Source organism: Perna viridis, chromosome 2 (assembly GCF_037379345.1).
Source record: "Perna viridis isolate PV_CMFRI_1.1 ecotype Kerala chromosome 2, ASM3737934v1, whole genome shotgun sequence".
NCBI lineage: Eukaryota > Metazoa > Mollusca > Bivalvia > Mytilida > Mytilidae > Perna > Perna viridis.
The window spans coordinates 20368022-20389457 of record NC_142446.1 but is presented as its reverse complement, the minus strand read 5'-3'; the positions used below and the strand labels follow the sequence as shown (position 1 = coordinate 20389457).

At 32.6% G+C, this 21436-nt stretch overlaps 1 protein-coding gene across 1 annotated transcript in view; it reads right to left on the bottom strand.

The window, feature by feature from the left end:
- Window positions 1–21436, bottom strand: part of LOC148623994 (proteasome activator complex subunit 4-like) — a 95192-nt gene that overhangs the window by 13222 nt on the left and 60534 nt on the right. Inside the window, exons 43-45 of the mRNA XM_088566393.1 lie at window positions 19291–19443; window positions 15189–15263; window positions 9716–9919 (exon numbers count right to left, since the gene is read on the bottom strand). Coding sequence (XP_088422519.1) covers window positions 9716–9919; window positions 15189–15263; window positions 19291–19443 — 432 coding nt within the window. The remainder of the gene's footprint in view (window positions 1–9715; window positions 9920–15188; window positions 15264–19290; window positions 19444–21436) is intronic.

Below are 21436 nucleotides of genomic sequence, written 5' to 3'. Positions count from 1 at the left end.
AGTTTTCTGTAGGAAATTCAAAAAATAAATTAGGAGGTATACCTTGGCATTGCATATCTACATTTTGTAAATGTTTGAAGGATGTAGAAGAAATAAGTGATATCAAATTTGATTGCAGCAAGTAAAACCATGAATGTGGATTAACTCCCTTTGTAAACATTTTGAAATGATAACTTGTCTACATTCTCATCGTTCATGTAAACTTTTTTTAAGCTATTGAAATTTTCACCAGAAGTTGTTCTTACAGTATATACAACACACAACTCATATTTAAACCATATTTTTGATTACCTCCAAAAGCAAGTACCCAACTTTATCTTGCATCATGCACATTTACATATGACACCCAACCTTCCAATGAATTTTCATTAAAATCCATAGAAAACTTCAAGAAGGGTTGTGTGTACAAGTGCATGAGTGGCTTGGTTGGTGGGGGACAGACTGACAGATGGACATGTTGATTTGTACAATAACTTCGCTTGAGTATCATAATTGAGGAGAAACCCATAGATATACAGACTAAGTGCTCCTGCACTTTCTATAGACCAATTAACAAAGCAAGTTTTTATTCAAGGCAGTATAAAGAATGTCTCAATCAAAACTTCTTGAAAATAATTTCTTCCATGAAGCAAATTTAATCAAATTCCAACTATTTATTTATGAAACCCTAGAAAACCAATCTGAGATAATCACAGCAACTTGAAATCATTCAGCAAGGAAGAGAAGATTAAGGAATCCATTCTCAAACTGTTGTCAAATTATCTTTTTACTAAAAAAAATGAAGAGTACATTAAATGCATTAGTTTTCTGACATCTGAACATTGTGTCACATACCAAACATTTTAGGTCTCTATAGAACTTGGCAATATAATTGTTGATGTTCACAGGCTATACCAAAGAAATGTCATTCAACCTATATCAATATTTAAAAAAAGCTTTAAAAAAATTGAAAATTGTTTGGTATTCCTAAAATATCATTTACAATCTCTCTTTAATTTTTAATTTTAATGTGGATTATCTATTTGAAAATTAAATTTTAGAAATGGTCTACTATATTTAAGAAATTCAAATTCAAAATTAAAAAAAATATCATCATTTAAAGTAAAACTTCAAAGACCAATAACTTTTAAATGAGATATGGAAAGTAGTTAATGTTGAAATGCAACACATATTAATTTTGCAAATCCGAACAATTATATATTATCATATCTGCTATCATTTTTGATGAATTGCAAATAATTGCAGTTCAGCTTTATGTCCAATTTTAGTAATGACAGCTACACAGCATCTGGATTTATCAACAACCAAATAATGGAAGATCCTCAGTGAGTGTGCTCATATACCCCTCATGCACCAACATAACTGACCCTCAAATAAAAAAGTATTGGAAAAAATGTGAAAGTTCAAATGGCCCTAACTCCCAGACAAATACGAAGGATAAGTAATTTCTGAAAAAAAATCAGTGGCAGTAATGTCTTAAAATCAAAGGAGTGGATGTAAGCATAAACTTGATCTGCAACTTGTGGTGGTAGACTCACATACCCGAAAAAGAGTGGAAAACTGCTATTTCTATAAAATTTGATGGCCATGGGCTGTAACATTGGTAATTTCCAGAGCAAAGAAAATGTAAACTTGATCTGTAACTCATAGTGGTAGACTCACAAAATAAATAAAAAATTAAGAAATAACAAAAAAACACAAAAAACAAACAAAAACAAAAACAAAAACAAAAAACTAAGAGAACAAGAAAAACTTTGCAATGTTCACTAACTTGATACACCCTTCCCTCACACCCCATTTGATAACATGCACTCTTTGACCTCCATATTGATTTGGATCGAAATCTAAAATAGGAGGTGCAAAATTGGATATGTAATTAAGATCCTGTGAAAGTTTCATTCATGTCCTTTCAGTGATATAGAAGGAATAACAGATAAGAGATGGGTTCCCTCATGTCCCAATATTTACAAATGGATCATGTTTAGCTATGTGAAACCCCAAAACTGACTGGAATAAAAATCTGAAATAGGAGATGGCACATTAGGAATACATAATAAAACATAATTCTGTTAAAGTTTAGTAAAATTACATTTAGTGGCAAAAGAGGAGTAACAGATAAGAAATGCCTATATTCACAAATGACAAAGTCCATGTTTTGCGATGTGAAACCCTCAAATTGATTCAGATCAAAATCTAAGATGCACAATGGGAACATACTTAAGATTCTGAAAAATTATGTTGGACTTACAGACAGCCAGAAACATCATATTAGACATGTAACAGAGAAACCTAGGTTAATTTATATCTATTGACAATTAAATTGATTCTTCCCGTAGAGACAAAGCTAAGCTGTTTATCTGAAATAATAGGAAACACAAAAATCTTATATTCTGTCAACCACAATATCATGTTTTCCAATCCATCATATTGTAAAAAAAACAAAAAAAACTGTTTTAATAGACAACATTGAATTAACATTTATTTTTAGAGAAAATTTGATAAATTGAATTCGCATTTCCTCCTGAGATAGAGTTACTACACCTCTACTCTTTTCCAATCTTATTATAACAAAAGTAAAGCAAAAATGAGGAATCTTTTTCATACAATGACTTGTGTCATATCTACTTATTTTCCTTCTCTTATTAGTAGTACTGCTAGAAAATTTCAGGAATACAGAAATTTTACAGAACTTACATTTGCTCTTGTTTTTAAATGAACCATACTCAATCAAAACATTTTATTCTCAGGTAATCTATTGATCAAGATTCAAAACAAAGTGTCAACAACAATTACAATTTATTAATACTGACATAATTTCAGTTGAGAGTTTAATGGATAAGTTGTCCTGTCATAAGCTGAAGAAATGTTCCATTGAAAAAGAGAATTTACATCATCACTGCATGTTTTGTCCCACTTTCTGCTGGAGCCTCCTGAGATTTATACTTTTCTTTTTTGACTATTCCTTTTGACTACTGCCTAGAGTTAATCAGTTTAGTTAATACCCTTCGATTTATCACCAGTTCAACAATATCCCAATTATGTGTCCATGTCAAAGTGAGAGATTTAGCCAGTTTAAAAGAAAGTTCCCCCATCTAATTTCACCTTTCTGGATTAAAACTGTAATAAAGTACTTCAATTCTTGTAAAAAAAAAAAAATAACATTAACATTATTATCATGGTTATATAAGTCAACATGGGGAATCATCTCTCAATGGTGTGTCATGAAACATTGGATTCAAATAAGTTCTGTTGCTGAACATCCAAAATAAACAAGAACTCTGGAAATCTCCCAGCTTTGAAAACATTTTAAGATGGAAATCTCCTTCTTAAAGAGTTAATGACGGTTAATACTTATGGTTTTGTTACAAAGTAAGAACACAAAAACATCAATTAGTAAGCTGGAGTTTGAAGTACCAGCCAACATAAAATTCAGACACTACAAATGGTAAAGTGATTCATGGTCAAGAAATACCCACCAAACAAACAATGTTTTTTCAGTCTATATGCTACACATTCACATAGCAATCATTTCTGCATTCAGATCTGCACTCTTTTTTAGAAAATTATAGTTATCTCCCACTTAAGTCAACCAAATGAAACCAAATCAAGAGTGATAACTCTTGCAAAGTGCAGATTTCATGTACAATCTATACACATGTAATTTTTATCTCAAAAGGGCAACAACCAAATGATAAACTAAATCTGGTTATGTGATCAGTAGATGTTTCTGAACAAGAAATAAAACTGAATTTGGTGGGTTCTTGTCATGTATGAATCACCTTCTGTCTGATTTTTTATAAAGACTGCTACTTAACTAGTTTTTACCTAAGCCATTTGAGCAACACAAAATTGGATCATTTGTAAAGAGAATCAAGGTCAACATCCCTGTGAAGTTTCAAAAACATATTCACATGATGTTTCAGAGGAGTTGATCTTTAAACAAAATAGGGTTTTAATTGAACATTGATACCCCTCCACGTAATGGTGAATAAGGGGGATGGCAAAATGTTCGAAATGGCCTAACTCAAAAACTATATCTTCAATTTTGCTGAAAATTGATCTAAACCTCTGTATTTCATGGTAACTGAGCAAAGTTTCAAAACAATTCATTGACCCATTCTCAAGTTATCAGCTGGAATCCACTAGAGGATGGACAGACGGATGGACGTGCAACTTTTCGGAGGGCATCACATAATACCTCTCCACTTCGTATGGCAGAGTATAAAAATTAAAACATTTAAAAAGCAAAAAGACATGACAATATAAAGCTTTTCTGATATTTTCAAATTTAATTCAAGTAAAAAATTCTGCTTTCCAGGCGCTTTCAAGGATGCTCTGTATCCAATTATCTCAAAAACAGTTAATGATTGAGTAAATTAAAAAGCATACTTCTTGAACCCCTTGTAAACAGGAACAATTTACAAATACAATTCATTAATTCATTAATATCAGATGAACATTTTTTAAAATACAGTAAAACGAAAAATATATTTAGGTCCTTTGAACCCTTGTTACTCAAAAACAGTGCAAAATATCCCTATACTGATTGAAAAATGCAGGTATGAACTTCCAAATGGAATCCCAAGGAAAACAATTTTCAAAATTGGACCAAAAATTAAAAATAATACTTTTTTTGGTGTGACCCCTTTGACAACGTATAACCCAAAAACTGTAAGAGATGTCTGAAGTAGGAATATTCATAGAGAATCCCCCCCCCCCCACCAAAAAAAAAAAAAAAAAAATTCTAAATCTGACAAAATATTAGAAAAGGCCCTTTTTTGGCCCCATATAGACTGAAAATACTCAATGCTATTAAAATCCTTTAAATATCCTCAAACACAAAATTTTAATATGAAACAAATTAAAGAAGGAATTGTCAAATAAATCTTCTACACCTGTTTTAAATGAACACATTTTTATCCCTTTTGGACCCTTTTTGCAGAACAATAAGAGCCAGCAATTCCATTTTAAATAGCAAGCTTCCTCTAGCCACAAGTAACAATATATCAAAATTTCATAACTTTTGGTCTCCTTCAACTAAAGTTATTGCACAGAAACAAAAAAATTTTTTTATGATGACATCAACAACGACGACAGCACTTTTTGTGGTGGTATAAAAAGGACAATAACTCTACCAAGAGTCAACAGTTTTTCACAAAAATACCTCTATGGTTAGCTTACATCATGTTGAATTCTTTAACCCAGACAGAATTTCTCTAAACCAAATGGTTCTTGAAAAATTTACAAAATTGATGTTTGGCTTCTACTGTCTATTTTAGTAATGGGAGATACGTTTGTGAACAGATAAAAATTCCTCAAACAATTTCTGGGCAAAAACTAAAACAAAATTCAAGCTTGACACAGATCTGAATTTTAATATTGAATGTTTGACATAGGATGATATTTTCTTCCAAGAAAGGAAGCAGTCAAATAACTTAAATAGTTGCAATAATACTTTTAAAAGATAACATGATTTCATGTTCATTTTATCACCAATTTCATGTTCATCGTCTGAATATAGCTGAAATATTGCTGCTCGAACGTTAAACCCCAACAAACAAACAAACAAACAAAAGATAACATGAACTGACAAACAGAAAGACGGACAAAGAGCTTTCTATGGAAAGTAATAAAAAATTCACAATTTTTAAAGTAAAAAAATATTAAATTGCCCTATAATTGTATGAATTTGTATGAACTCAAAAATACCATAATATGAGCTGTCTTAAAAGACGGGCGTATACCTAAAAAAAAATACTGTTGTTCCCACCACTTAAGTCTACTCTTAATAACAGTTGTTTGTCAACAGACCAAAGATCCCCAATATAGTTCTAGATGAGATAAGCTAAGGAATATTCATACCAAGTTAGGTTCCAATTGATCCAATAATTTGTGAGAAAAAGATTTTTAGAAATCATATCAAGAACACCGCTAAAAACACCAAAAATTATTATTTCAGGGGACTAAATTCATAAATTGCCATTAAATTTAAAAAAAATTTCTGGCTAATTAAAGGTCACATCCTCTTTATGATTGGGAATTAACCTCTTTCAAGTTTACTTCTATAATTTTAATTATTATTTTTAATAATGGAAAAAAATGCAAAATGTGGGGGGGGAATGGGAATAACTCTTGAATGGGTAGTAATTTTTACTTGAAAGATAGATATATCTCATTAGACTGGAGAGCCTAAGAAGTCTTAGCTTTCTTCCATTTGTTACAATTTTGAAAAAAGGTAAATAAAGAGCCTCACAGAGTGCAGCACGATACAACCAAAGCATGTTGGACAGTTCACCTGGGGCAAGTGTGGACACAATATTAGTTTTTGACACACTAAAGTGTAGGGTTCAATATGGACACAACAACTTATTTGTACCGAATATAGCACAAAATTTGAATTTCAACCAGAGGTGAAAAAAGCTTTACCAGTGCTAATCAAAGACCTTTGCCTTCAATCCCTTAAATCTCATAGAATATGCAGGCAAGGATTTTCGTAAGGAATCAAATGAAAGTATTTCCTAAATCTGGGCAAACATAAGAAGCAATCTGCTTAATAAAAATGTATAAAATTTACTAAATTCTGGCAGTACTTTTCAGTAGTTTAGAAGGGTAAAAGTACCTGGTACTGCCTCTTAATGAAAGGCCTGAAAACCCTATGAGAAATCTGAAATTTGGTTCAACAATGCAGACAGCCATTTAAAAAAGAAGGAAAGATGATTTTTTGGGGTGGGACCCCCTTTGGCCCCTTTGACTCAAAAACTGTCAGAGATGTTTAAAATTTTCATAAGGAATCCAATATAAAATAAATTTTCAAAATCAAATCAAAAACAAAAAAGTAGATTTTTTGTTGTGGCCCAATTTTATATCTAAGATGGTTATGGATAGGTCTACTCTGAAAATAACTTCAGAAATAACACATAGAAATCATATCAACAGTAAACTTTTCCCATCAGTTCTAATGACAACACCCATTTTTTCCATTCAAATAGTTTTCTTTTTTTTTTGCTGTCATATAAAAACTGGTGTCAGACCCTATGGTCTATTTTTTGTGACAGTGGCTATGTTTGTCTATGAACAGATAAAAAAATACCCACTTCAGTTCTAGGCAGAATACCTAAAGGAACATTCATAGCAAGTTTGGTTTTATTGGTACAGTAGGTAAGAGATTTTTGTAATGTTATTGACAACTGAAATATAGCTCACAATGGCCTTTATGGCTAGGTGAGCTAAAAAGTTCATGTCATATTTTTTCTCAGGCATTTGTTACAGAGAGCTGCTGGAAATACTTGCTTGTAGTTGAATATTTGATAAATTTTAAATTTTTCTTGAACTGGCACCAGTCATATTTGATCTGTTATCAAAGAAAGATAACTGGTTTTAATATCACTAAAATATAGGGAACAGTCCCAATCTTCAGAAGTGATTGAAGATGACTGGGTGACTTCTATTCTCTTTTTGCAGCTACTTAGAAGGAAGTGAGTGACATTAGGGTGAATATTTCAACAAGGCATCCAGTAGTATGTGCCCAGCTTATCATAGATATGATAGATAATCACCTCCTAAATAGATCTCACCCGACTTAGGTGGTACGGAAATTTGTGATACAAATTCATAGAAATCCACTCACTATACTAAGGTGATATTACTTTACTCATGCAAGTGTTTGGAAACAAGAAAATATCTAGTTTTTGGTCAATTTCAACCGCAGAGGTCTAAATGTGGACATAATATTCAAGTTTGATACAGCATTGAAATTTTGCGATTTGTCATCCCAAACTTGTTACTGGCCCTATGTGATCCCTCATTCCTTGATCTTTAGATCTTTCTATTTATCTGATTCTAATGCTGATGATGGAAAAACATGTGTTTAGCATTTTGAAATTTACAATTAATATGATTGGTATTTTTTGTAATCCTTATTGATTCAAATTGTAACGCTTAATTTCAATCCCTGTATGACCATAGTGGAATAGAATTAGTTGAACAGTATCATAGACACCCATATGCTTTTACTTGAATCAAAGAGTTAAAATTTTTTCAAACACTTATTTTGGGTCCCTTTTGACCCATTTGGAATTGGGGCCATAACCACTAAAATCAATACCAACCTTCAATTTGTCGTTTGGTACCTTGTTGTAAAATTTAATAAAGAATAACCTACTAAAAATAAATTATCAAACAAACAACAAGTGTCTATGGATAACAATGACACAGATGCTGACAGCACCATACCTTTGTAATTTTTGTGGTGGTATAAAACAATTTACGAAATTCTTGTTTTTGGTCCTTTATTCGTAAGTCATTGAGGTCATAACCCAAATTGCTCACCTGGCTTAATTTTTGCCTTTTAAGGGCAATAACTGTAACAAGTTGTCCAATAATTTTGACTCCATGAGGACTTTGGTAGGACTTATCATGAGGATCATTTCATCAATTGGAAGTTTCATTCAATCTATTATAGTTTACAGATATTGACTGAAAACTGCTAAAAACGTAATTTTTTGCCTTTCAAGGGCAATAACTATTATATGGAGTCGTCCGACAACTTTCATCCCTGGAGACTTTTGTAGGCCTTATAATAAGAATCATTTCAGCAATTGAAAGTTTCAATCTATCTATCATAGTTTTCAAGATATAAGCTGAAAACTGCAAAATAAATGTCATTTTTCACCTCTCAAGGGAAATAACCCTAACATGGAGTCGTCTGACAACTTTGATCTCTGAAGACTTTTGTAGGCCTTATAAGGATAATTCAGCAATTGAAAGATATTGGCCAAAACTAACGGTTTTGGAGATAAAATACACGAAAAACTAGTGTCTGACCCTTATGTTATATTTTTAGTAACAGCAGCCATGTTTTTTGACAGATCAAAAATTCCCACTTCAGTTTTATGAAGAATACCCTATGGAACATTCATACCAAGTTTGGTTTCAATTGGTCAATTAGTGTCAGAGGAGATTTTTGAAAGAAATAACATTAAAAATAGCAAAAAAAACATTGAAAAAGGGCACAACTCCAACATGGCTTGACAGAATGAAACAAAAATTTGACTTCAGTTAGATCATGCTGAACACTTGTACCCATGTCAAAAATCCCCACATCAGTTCTATGCAGGATACCTTAAAATACATTCATACCAAGTTTGGTTTCAAACTGGTCATTTTGTGTCAGAGGAGAAGATTTTTTTAAAGAAATTCCATTAAAAATAGCAAAAAATGATGAAAAAGGACAATTACTCCAAATGGCCTAAGGGATTAAACAAAAATTTGACCATAACTAGATCACATCACACTTTTACCCATGTCAGAATTTAGCTAAACCTAATGGTTTTGGAGATATATACAAAAATCTACTGTCTGACCCCTATGTTCTATTTTTAGTAACAGCCGCCATGTTTTTCGACGGTCAAAAATCCCAAAAAATCAGTTCTATGTAGGATACCCTAAAATACATTCATACCAAATTTGGTTCCAATTGGTCAGCTGACCTAAAAAATATAACGCTTATTTGACAAGGTCTTAGTCCCATAAAACTTTGTTGAGGTTAATGTTGAGGTTGACAAAAATCAAGATATGAGATGATGTACAAATCATCATGTGAAAGGTTTAGACCAAATCTAAAACCAGTAGAAACTAAATTATGCATCCCAACATACGAGTAAGGTGACTACAGTATAGCCCCATTGTTACACAAGTGGGCATAAAATTAACTTACCTGAATAGGTTGAGGATCATCAACATGGTTACTGAGATCCATCAATATCTGAGGCATAAAATCAGGAACATCATAGGGGTAAGCCTGTACAAAAGCACTTAGTCCTAATACACCTGCATGTCTCTTAATCAGAGCATCTAATGTAATGTTCTCTGTAACCTTTCTCTTCTTTAGCTTCACACGGGTCAATCTTTCAAAATGATCCTGGAACATGATAGATAACATCCTCAGTACAATGTAGTTGATCATTTTTACATTTAAAAACAGATGGATGGAGCTGAGTGGCTACTAGGCCCCAACAACAAAGGTAATGCTAGAAAAACTGTAAGCTTGGTGATACCCCCACTTCCTTCCAAAGAAACCATATAGAATACTTGATAAGTTATTTAAGCATTCAGATGGGAAAACAAAATGTAATTAAGAATCTGTCAAAGTTTCATCAAAATCCATTCAGCCGAAACATTTCAGAGGAGTTACAGAATAGAAAAGGGTCCCCCCCACCTCGGTCCACAAATGTCCATGTTTTGCATCAGCAAACCAAAAATTGTTCAGATAGGAAAACAAAGTAGGAGGTGCACAATGGCATCATGTAATAAAGAATCTGTACAAGTTTCATCAAATTCCATTCAGCAGTTTAAGAGGAGTTGCAGTTTAGAACAAGGGATGGACGGACAGACACCATAATCACTATATTCCTCCCCCTTTTTCAGCAGGGGGTATAAAAATCCACAGTAACAGCACACTAATATACATCTACATTGACAAAGACAACACAGACAGTAACAAGGCCATACCATTATATCTGATATAAAACCTAGCTCAACCAATTACAATTAAAGGTATGAAGCTTCAATGTTTTAAAGCTTTTGGACTTTGTGATACTGCAAATTTAGATAAACGATACATTACATAATTAACTCTGAATACTGGGCTTGTTAATACTCTCAGGAACCTTTTAGAGCACCGGAAGTGGCAATGACCCACTGGCTTTAAACCTAAAAAACCTACAGACAACAGGTTCAGATGGCATTACTGGGCTTGTTAATACTCTCAGGAACCTTTTAGAGCACCAGAAGTGGCAATGACCCACTGGCTTTAAACCTAAAAAACCTACAGACAACAGGTTCAGATGGCATTAGCTCACTTTAACCTTTGGTGTAGGAGAGCTAAAAATATCCACTGGTAATTAAGATATCTTTAGAAGTGCCAGTACAATAACAGTTTTGCTTCCTTTAAGTGTGTTAATGACAGCATGATGAATGCTGAAGTACCCCAAGAACATGCTGGTAAACAGATACTCTAAATCCCTCACATTATTCCACACAAGCCTAGACAGTCATACTGCCATTGAAATTCATACAACAGAAATCAGTGACATAATTTTTCATATGCACTTAAGCATATACATCATCAATATCCATAATATCTCAGAAAGGCTAGACGGTCTTATTTTAGATATTAATTCATCCCAACCTTTAATACCTCCTCATGCTTTCTCTGTGTCATTAATCATTATCATACAAAATAATAAAGAATAGATTGGTGTTTAGCATGGGCGGCAGACACTAATATTATTCCATTGTAACATTTTTATTGATTATTATGGAAACACAAGATTTGTATCTTCTATTACAATGATTTTACACTGAGTTGGACAGCATAACTTGTTTGATGAGAGAATGATTTTTTTTATTTAAAAAAACAAGGTGAAATGACTAATGGTTGTTAGAAGACATAGTTCTCCCACTCTCATAATCAGGATCCATTCATTCCCTCCAGAAACAGTGAAATAGCACTATTTGTATCTATCATCAATACATGGCCAAGCAGTTGGTGGTTACTTCAAACATGTTACTACAGAATATCCATCAACCAGCACAATAAAAGATCTATACTTCTAGAAACATATGTTTCAGGTTTTGACAAATGAAACATGCAACTCCTTAATAAAACAAGAGGCTCCAAGGAGCCTGAATTGCTAACCTGGTTGAATATTGTCTGTCAAGGGCAATAAATTTAACAAGAGGTTGTCCAACAATTTTGACTCAAGAATACTTTGGTAGGACTTATCATAAGGATCATTTCAGCAACTGAAAGTTTCTTTCTATCTATCATAGTTTTCAAGATATTGGCTGAAGACTGTTAAAAAAAAACCCTGCCATTTTCCTCCTTTCAAGCAATAACTCTTACAGGGAGTCATCTGACAACTTTTATGCCTGAAGACTTTTGTAATCCTAATAATAAGAATAATTTCAGCTATTGAAAGAATTTAGCTAAACCTGACAGTCTTGGAGATATATGGGAATAACTACTGTCTGACCCCTATATTCTTTTTTTTAGTAATGGGGGCCATGTTTTTCGACAGATGAAAAATCCTCACATAAGTTCTATGAAGGATACCCTTAGAAATATTCATACCAAGTTTAATTTCAATTGGTAAAGTAGTGTCAGACAAGAAGATTTTTGAAAGAAATAACAATAAAAATAGCAAAAAACGTTGAAAAAGGGCAATAACTCCAACATGGCATAGGTCTCACTAACCACTTCTAACGTTTCCATTACTTTACATGTTAAAAAAGTAATTTTCAAAGTCTCACTGTGAATTCCCAGGACAAATGACATCTTAAAGCTGCATACCGTTGCGAAGCTTGGAAAATAAGGCTTCAAAAATCATTATGCTAATGGTACGATCATAGTAGAAATTCTTCACAAAATTTACTTGAATAAATAATACTGAAAATCCACATTTTTACCTGTTCTGCTGACTGACAGCATGGAGGCAAATTACTCACACATGTAAACAATATTCATACACTTTTGTAGTTAATTACATATATGACTTTAAAGTACACATTCTCAGCTTTATTTTGACTACTTTTAATCATAATACACACAAATAATGCACTTACAATGCATATGTCTAGGTTCAGTGTGTTTTTGGTACTACATAGGGGGGTGGCCATTTGACCTGGAAGTGGTTAGTGAGACCATAACGGATTAAAACGAAAATTTGGCAGCAAATAGATCTAATTATGTTGAACACTTTAACTCATGTCAGAATTTAGCTTAACCTAACAGTTTTGGAGATATATGTGAAAAACTACTGTCTGACCCCTATGTACTATTTTTAGCAATGGCCGCCATGTTTTTCGACGGATCATAAATCCCCACATCAAATTTATGCACGATATCACATGGAACATTCATACCAAGTTTGGTTCCAATTGGTCAAGTAGTATCAGAGGAAAAGAGTTTTGTATAATTGTTGACGACGACAGACGCCAAGTAAGCTAAAAAGTAGAAAATCATACAATTCAAAATTTTCACAATTTTACTGATAAAATACAAATCTTCAAAATATGAAAGAAATTTTCTGAGATTGTTTTTAATGTATTGAATGAAATCCATCATGGTATTTTCTAATGATCATTCCTTTAAAATTTGATAAAACTATACCTAGTGGTTTAAGAATCAGGAATTTCTGTCCTCTGTATATCTTGTAATTTTTTCTTTCAGTTTACTTAATGTTGCTGGGTATGGTTTCACGAAGCACTCATCATGTGCACTTAAGTAAGCTTTGTGAAAGGATGTCCTGGAGTATTATAGAGGCAACCAGAAATCATTGAGATGGAATCCATCTCAGTATGCCCTGCCTTGGCCATAAAGCCATATATACAAAAAGGATTTGAAACTTTTCAGCCTTAAATGTGGCTCTCATATTCAACAGAAATAGTTACCAGTTGAGAAAGAAGTATGGCATCAAATATATTCCAGACACCAGTTTGTAACAACAAAAAAAATTAAAAATCTAGAGGTTCAAAGTTCAAGGTCACAGGCCACTATCCATAGTATGCAATACACTGTCTTGAGGTGACATTTAATTAAGACACTGAAAAAAAAGTTTGATGTCATAGGATCCATGGTACATGGTACATGCTTCGGTGATCTACCCATATGCAAAATATCAAAAATATCAAAAATCTGCATAGAAAGACAAAAAAGATAAAGCCTGAACACGAGTTTGTAATGGATGGATGGACAGAATGATCACTAGAAGGCAATCTCTACTTTTTGTGGCAGGCCTTAAATATTTTGGTGTACATGTAAATAATGTTGTTATGGGTGCAGCTGAAGCCTGCCCAGTGGTTTAAGGGTTCCCCCGAAATTATCCTTATACATGTATTCCAATTAAAACCTCCCAAATTGATCATAACCTTCCTTAATAGTATAGAACTTAATGAAAATTCTTATTTCTGCCCCCCCTTTTTTTTAACTCTAATTGCTAAAACAATCAAGGGACAATCCAGTTTTCCTTTTGTAGTATGGCACCTTGTGGTAAAGTTTCATGAAGATCTTGTCATACATAGTCAAAGAGTAATCAAGGGAACCAAGGTTATAGCGGTAATCAAAAGAATGTAATCCAGGGACAAAGACCAGACATGGAAAACAGACATACACAACAAAGGACATAAAGTAACTAAAATCATACATACAAAGTAACAAAAGTAAATGAGCAACTCGGACTCCACTAAAAACTGGGAGCATGGACCAGGTGCACTGGTAGGGTAAGCATCCTCTGCTTTTCTAGAAACACCCGCCGAGTTGCTCATAAAAAGTCAAGTCCGGGGTAGACAAACGAGGGAAGGAAAATTATGGCCCGTTGAATAAATCAGTTTTCATGGTGTTGATGGATACACCATAACGATCCACAAGTTCATGATAACGACCATAAAACTTCTGTAGTGATGACTTCAATCTTGAAGCAACATAACCCTGTTCCAGAAGCCTATTTGTTAGAGTTCTAGCGCGATACAAAAAGTCTGCGTAGTTTCAGAAAGCTCTGGCATAACGTATGAGTTGTGATATGAACACTCCATACGCAGGAGCCAAAGGGATGTTGCTACAGATGAAAGGAAAGTTGACAATTCTGAATGAAAAGTCATCACGTTTGTTATAAAGTTTGGTCAATAGATTTATCAAGTTATTGACTATGGAATCATGAAAATATTTGTTTCTGACTCCTTTTTGGCCCTTAATTCCCAAATGGTTCAAACCACTAAATCAATCCTAGCCCTCCTTTTGTAGTATAGCTTCATGTGGTGTAATTTCAAAGAGATTTATTCATATAGAATCATGAAATTTCCCAATTCCAAAATGGTTCAAGCAAAAACCCTCAAAATAAATCCAAGTCTTCCTTTTGCGGTATGGAACCTTGTGGTATAATTTCATAAAGATCTCTACACTTCACTTACATTCCAGCTATTGTCTGGAAATCTATTTGTCTATGGATGCTAGACAACCACAGCATGATACCGTTATAGGGCTGCAAAATTTTTACCATTTTATAAAATAATTTATAAATTTGTCTACTTATAAAAAACATTCAGTTTCATAATGAAGACCTGTCCACTTCCAAAATGATTTTAAATGCCCTTACTCCACTAATTAACATTTTCAAATCAAATATACTTACAACCATTTGCTTATTCATCTGTAAGTAACCACAATGCAGTAGCCCACTTAAAGTTACAGCTGCCATCTCTCGTACCTGAAACATTGTAAAACATAAGATACAATGCTAATTACTATTGTATGGAACAGACAAATGGTCTGCAATACAACAATTAAATTTTCCAACCTCTAGAGAAATATAAATGGAAACAAAACTAGAACAGAATTAAAGTGTCAGATTAACAAAATATTTTTTTTTAAGCATAAAAAATGTTCAGGTAATATTTTCTGGAAATTTTTTCTGAGTCAAGGCCCATAGTTTCATAAAAAGTCTGTGGAGCAGTATTGAACTGAACATATCAAGATAAAATCAGCTAAAAATTGTGTGTGCAAACTCACCAAAAATGCACCCACTTCAAAATGACTTTAATCATGTTTTACCCTGAAGTTTGATAATATCCCTCTGCAGTCATCAGATAAATATCTTCCTTCATACATACCAACATATGATGCCTAACTTTCCTATCACATTTTGTCAGAACTCATGGTTGAGATTAGGAGGAGTTTCACTTAGAAGATAAGTGGTAAGACAAAGGGATAAAAAGACACACATACAGACAGGGTGAGTCTTTTTTTTGATATGGACCTCACACAATGGAAGTGAGCAGATCAGTTGATTTTTTTTCTTTAAATAATTATACAATTTAGAAGAAAAGAGATTACATTAGATAAAAAAGATATTCCAACTAAGAATTTCTCCATATAGAAATCTTACATAGGAATCAAACAAAAAATGTAGGAGAAGCTGTGGACATCCCTGTCAGACAGAAATGCTGAAAAAACACCCAAGTTCATAGCCATATATTTTACAAAACTTATTGAAATGAAAATTCCTAACAATATGCAGATATATAGTGATCAAACACTGATCAAAAGGTTAGTTTGTCCCACCTCTCCCCAAAAGGAATATAGTAGTTGTTGAAAACTTAATGTATAATAGCAAGCTGAAAAATAAATGGCCATGAACTTAAAAAAAAAAAAAAAAACAACCCAATTAGAACATGGAAATGGAAATTCCCCTTGTGTAGTGATCTATCACTCATACAGTTTAACCCAGGAGGAGTTGTGGACAACATTATATTGGACTGACAGGCTGACAGACAGAGCAACAGACTGAAACCTATTCAGTTTGCAGGATGTATAACCATGTCTCGGGATTAGTAAGTCAGGACAAAAAAATATTATACAACAATCAGTGAAGTAATCAATGCTATTGTCTTACTAGTAGTACATGTACTACTTTGTAGTAGATTTCTTGGTATAACTCCTATTATCATATGTCTTTAAATAACCACGATTTTGATTGGTTCAATCGGTACTTGATGATCCTTTGCAAATTATGATAATTACTACCCTAAATGGCATGTGAGGTATTCATCACTTGTGAAAGCTTCAGTGTGTACAAAAATATAGTATCAGGTAAAATCCTGTAATTTATTTTGAAATTGTTAGTTATGATTGAATGATATAATAAGATGTCTACCGACTGCTGCTCTCTTGACTTAACGTTCATGTTCATCAAGAATGAGGAGGCTGAACTGAGCGGCAGCAATGGGGAAAAAAAAAGGTTTCTACCATAAACAATTGGGATATTAAAGGTATTGTGACTAACAAAGATGTCAAAAGTACCAGATAGGCCACTGATATCCTACACAATCATGAAGTAAACAAATGGTATGATATAAATGAAGAATGTCAAAAATGCTTACATTTGCATCCCTGTATTGAATTTTATGTTTTAGTATTCAAGTTTCATTCAGTAAAGTATGGATAAGCTTGTTATTAGAACAGATTTGTCATATAATGAAACAATTGACAAATTCGGATTTCAGTTAATATCATGATTTATCAACCCTTGAGATCTATAATAACCTCAACCCGTGGCCTTGGTAATGGTTAGATCTCTCCAGTTGATAAATAAAAACTTCATCCAAGGTCATTAATTGTATAAAAAAAAAATATTAGTATTTCCAGTCAATAAAAGAAACTTCAATAGCCACCATTTTTTAAATCAGAAGGATGCATCAAAAATATAATACTCATTGTAATAATTGTAGGGGTAAACTTAATATCTAATGTTAGATTTATACTTTAAATACAGTTGCTCATATTCAACATATTGTTTTGATCAGTAACAGGTATTACCACATTATACAATTTTTGAGAATGTCACTTTATACAACTGCTTAATCAATCAAACTACCGTAAAATCATTTTGCTAAATGAGATTGGAATTATTTACAGATGAAGATGGGCTCCATTTGAAATACTTTAGTCAATGATAATTTTATATAGAAATGAAAATCATTACTATTAACCTGTTTAACAAGACGATGCATTAACTCTAATCTGCTATAAAACAATATTTACAGGCTTAAACACCTAAAACTGACAGAATAGGAAATCTAAACACACAAAAATGGAAAGCTAAAAATGTTATGCAAAATATATGATGATATGCTTGTGATGATTTTATTACTAAGTTTTTGGTGCAATTCAAAACATGTCAACTTAAAACTACAATCCAAAGGAAACATTGCATGTTATCATGCACAGGTTACCTAAAATATGACTGATTCAAACTAGAGGCTCAAGAGAGCCTGAATCCCTCACCTGGTTAATTATTTGCTTATTTGAAAAACTTGAGGAATGAGACAGGCTAAGTTAAAATCAACTAATTGTCAAATGCAGGAACTGCTTTTAATAGCATTTTCATGACCTGAACCAGAATTTTGCTAGAGGCAACAATTTTTTAATTATTTTCAAAAAATGTCTTCCGACCCTTATGTTCCATTTTTAGTATAGGCAGCCATATCTATTCCCAGATTAAAAATCACAACACTCATTTTGAGCACAACACACTAAAGAACTAACTAATATGCTTATTTTCATTAAATGATCTTAAATGGTTTTAGAGAAAATTTTCAAAGTTAAATATGTGACAAAAACCCACAAAAACTGTTTCAGGGGCTATAACTCCTACATCAGTCGATGAATGGTTTTGAAAATTTCGGCATAGGTCTGTCTCATGATGCTGAATGATATAATTCCCTGCCAGAATTTCGCTACAAGCAATGGTTTTTGAGTTATGTGTAAAAAAAACTGCCTTCTGATCCCTATGTTCTATTTTTAGTAAAGGTGGCCATGTTTTTTCATGAATCAAAAATCCCAAACAGCATTTTGTATGGGAAACCCTAAGGAACAAATATAAACTTGTATTGAATTCTGTACAATGGTTTTAGAATTGTAAATGCGAAAAATGCCCAAAAAAAATTGTTTCAAGGGCCGTAACTCCTGCATCAGTGGACGAATCATTTGGAAAATTTCTACATAGATCCATCTCATGATGCTGAACAATATTACCCATTGCCAGAAATCTGCTAATAAACAAGTTTTTTATTTTTTCGCAAAAACAGCCTTCTGACCCCTATGCACTATTTTTAGTAACGGCAGCCATAGTTTTTCATAAATAAAAAATCCCAAAGAGCATTTTGTGAGGGATACCCTAAGGAACAAATATGCAATTTTTCATTGAACTCTGTACAAAGGTTTTTGAGAAGAAGATTTTCAAAGTTGTACTTGCGAAAAGTTTCCGAAAAACTGTTTCGGGGTGTAACTCCTACATCAGTTGATGAGTTGTTTTGAAAATTATTACCCACGCCAGAAATTTGCTAATGGCAACCATGTTTCTTCACAGATCAAAAATCCCAATGGTCAATTTGAGCAGAATCCCCTAAGGAACAATCATGCCAAGTCTACAACCTGTCCATCTAGTAATTTCAGAGAAGATTTTTGGAAATTTGTCAAGTGATGGCATAAGCTCTGTTGCTTTTCAATTAGTCTGGTTCCATTCATTTTCATACATTAACACAATATTTGAATTCAATGCTTCATTTACTTCAGGTGTCTTGAAATCCAAATGTTCAGGGAAAAGAAGAGATCTTCTAACTTAAGCACTTAAAGCAACACTCTAACAACAAAACAAGTCTTGCAAAGGATTACTTTTTACAATACAAACAAAAAAAGTGATAAATCAGAGAGAACTTGTGAATAGATGACATTACCTCTAACTGCTCATCACAGATCAGATGAAAGACAACATCTTGAATTTCCTCTATAACATTAGGCTGATGAAATGTGAAGAAGTTGTTGAAGACCATCACTTGTAAACATCCAAGGATGGCAACCCTGGCATGCCAAGATTTTAATCCTATAATCTGAAATATCAAGAGTAATTTGCCTCAGTGAGTAGGAGATAAAACTGACTTCTTTACAAAACATTAGATTTATTTGCTGAACTCTAAATAAGTTAAATATCTAAATTTGTCTTAAAAACAGCATTTGATATTTATCCTCTAAGCAATGATGACTGCACTGTGTTTCTCAAGAGACACATTTGTTCTAAGCTTAGAATAGTTATGTAACCAGAGCACAGTAATGCAGTATTCCAGACATAGAAATTATCCATTAGAAATACCATCAAATTTGAATCACATCACATTACTACATTTGAAGAAAATTTGTACAGTTATCCCAAATAATAAGGAGTACTTAGACAGATGAAAGGTCAACAAAATTCATGATTATGTACCCAACTGTCAAAATAAATGGATAAATAATCTAATAGTAGACCACCAAACTCTAAGGCACTTACAGCTCAATCAAATTAGTCTTCAAAACAAACCTATATGGTAATTGTATTTATTGGGAAAGCTCAAATCCCATCTATAGAAATGTTTTTGTTTTAAAATTACATTATTAAAGATGTTTTCCATCAAGCACTAATGTACATCAATATCAAAGCATTAATTAAACTCAATTTTTTTTTTTTAACAACTTAAAAAAAAAGACAATATGCTGTTCCCTTGATTCAAAAGACTGACAGATACCTCACACATTCATGTCTAAAAGGTACTTTAATCATTCATGTCTAAAAGGTACTTTAATCATTCATGTCTAAAAGGTACTTTACTCATTCATGTCTGAAAGGTACTTCACTCATGCATGTCTGAAAGGTACTTCACTCATGTATGTCTGAAATGTACCTCACACATTCATGTCTGAAAGATACTTGTCATGTATGTCTGAAAGATTCCTTACTACACAGGAAATATTGCAAAATCTGTATTCGTATGTTTTGAAAGTGTCTGAAAAGCACATGTTTACCATGTTTTTCATATGTTTAGGACCACCATGAAATACATATGATAAAAATATCTTTCTAAGGATTTAATTCGTGACACATCTTATGGCATTATATATTTTCAATAAGATATCAAATAAAATAAAAGAGCATGTTTTTGATATGATTTTCAAAAACATGTCATATCATGTATTTTTAAAAGCACAGAAACATATTTTTACCATACTCATCCTAAACATGTTTTCATATTCGTGTTTGAAAAAAAAAAAAAAACCTAATTCATGTCTAAAAGGTACCTCACTCATTCATGACTATTAGGAACTTCATTCATGTCTAAAAGGTACCAAACTCATTCATGATTATAAGGAACTTCATTCATGTCTGAAAAGTACCTCACTCATTCATGACTATTAGGAACTTTATTCATGTCTAAAAGGTACCAAACTCATTCATGACTATAAGGAACTTCATTCATGTCTGAAAAGTACCTCACTCATTCAAATCTGAAAGATAACTAACAAATTCATGTCTTAAAAGTACCTAATTTATTCATGTCTTAAAAATCTCTCTCATGCATGCTTAAAAGGCAGCTAACTCACTCATGTCTTAAAAATCTCTCTCATGCATACTTAAAAGGTAGCTAACTCATTCATGTCTTAAAAATCTCTCATGCATGCTTAAAAGGTAGCTAACTCATTCATGTCTTAAGGTAGATCTAGTAAACAGATTTTCCTATTTTTTTGGAAAGATGACCTTGAATGAACATACTTTTAAATTTTAATTTAAAAAAAAAAAAAACCACACAGATTTCCAAATAGCGGAGCCTAAATAAAGGCAATTTTTGTATATTGTATATTTCATAAGGATTCTATGGAGAATTTTCACTATTTCGCAAACTGGTATACAGAATTTCTTATCAATTTATATAAACAACACTCAACTGACATTCTTGTATATTTCAAAAAGAAAATTGGAGGTCACAGAATTCTTTTTCTCATAATATTAAAACTGCACTAGCTGTTATTTTTGTAAATTTTTGTTTCTGTTGAAATATGCCTTAATTTTGA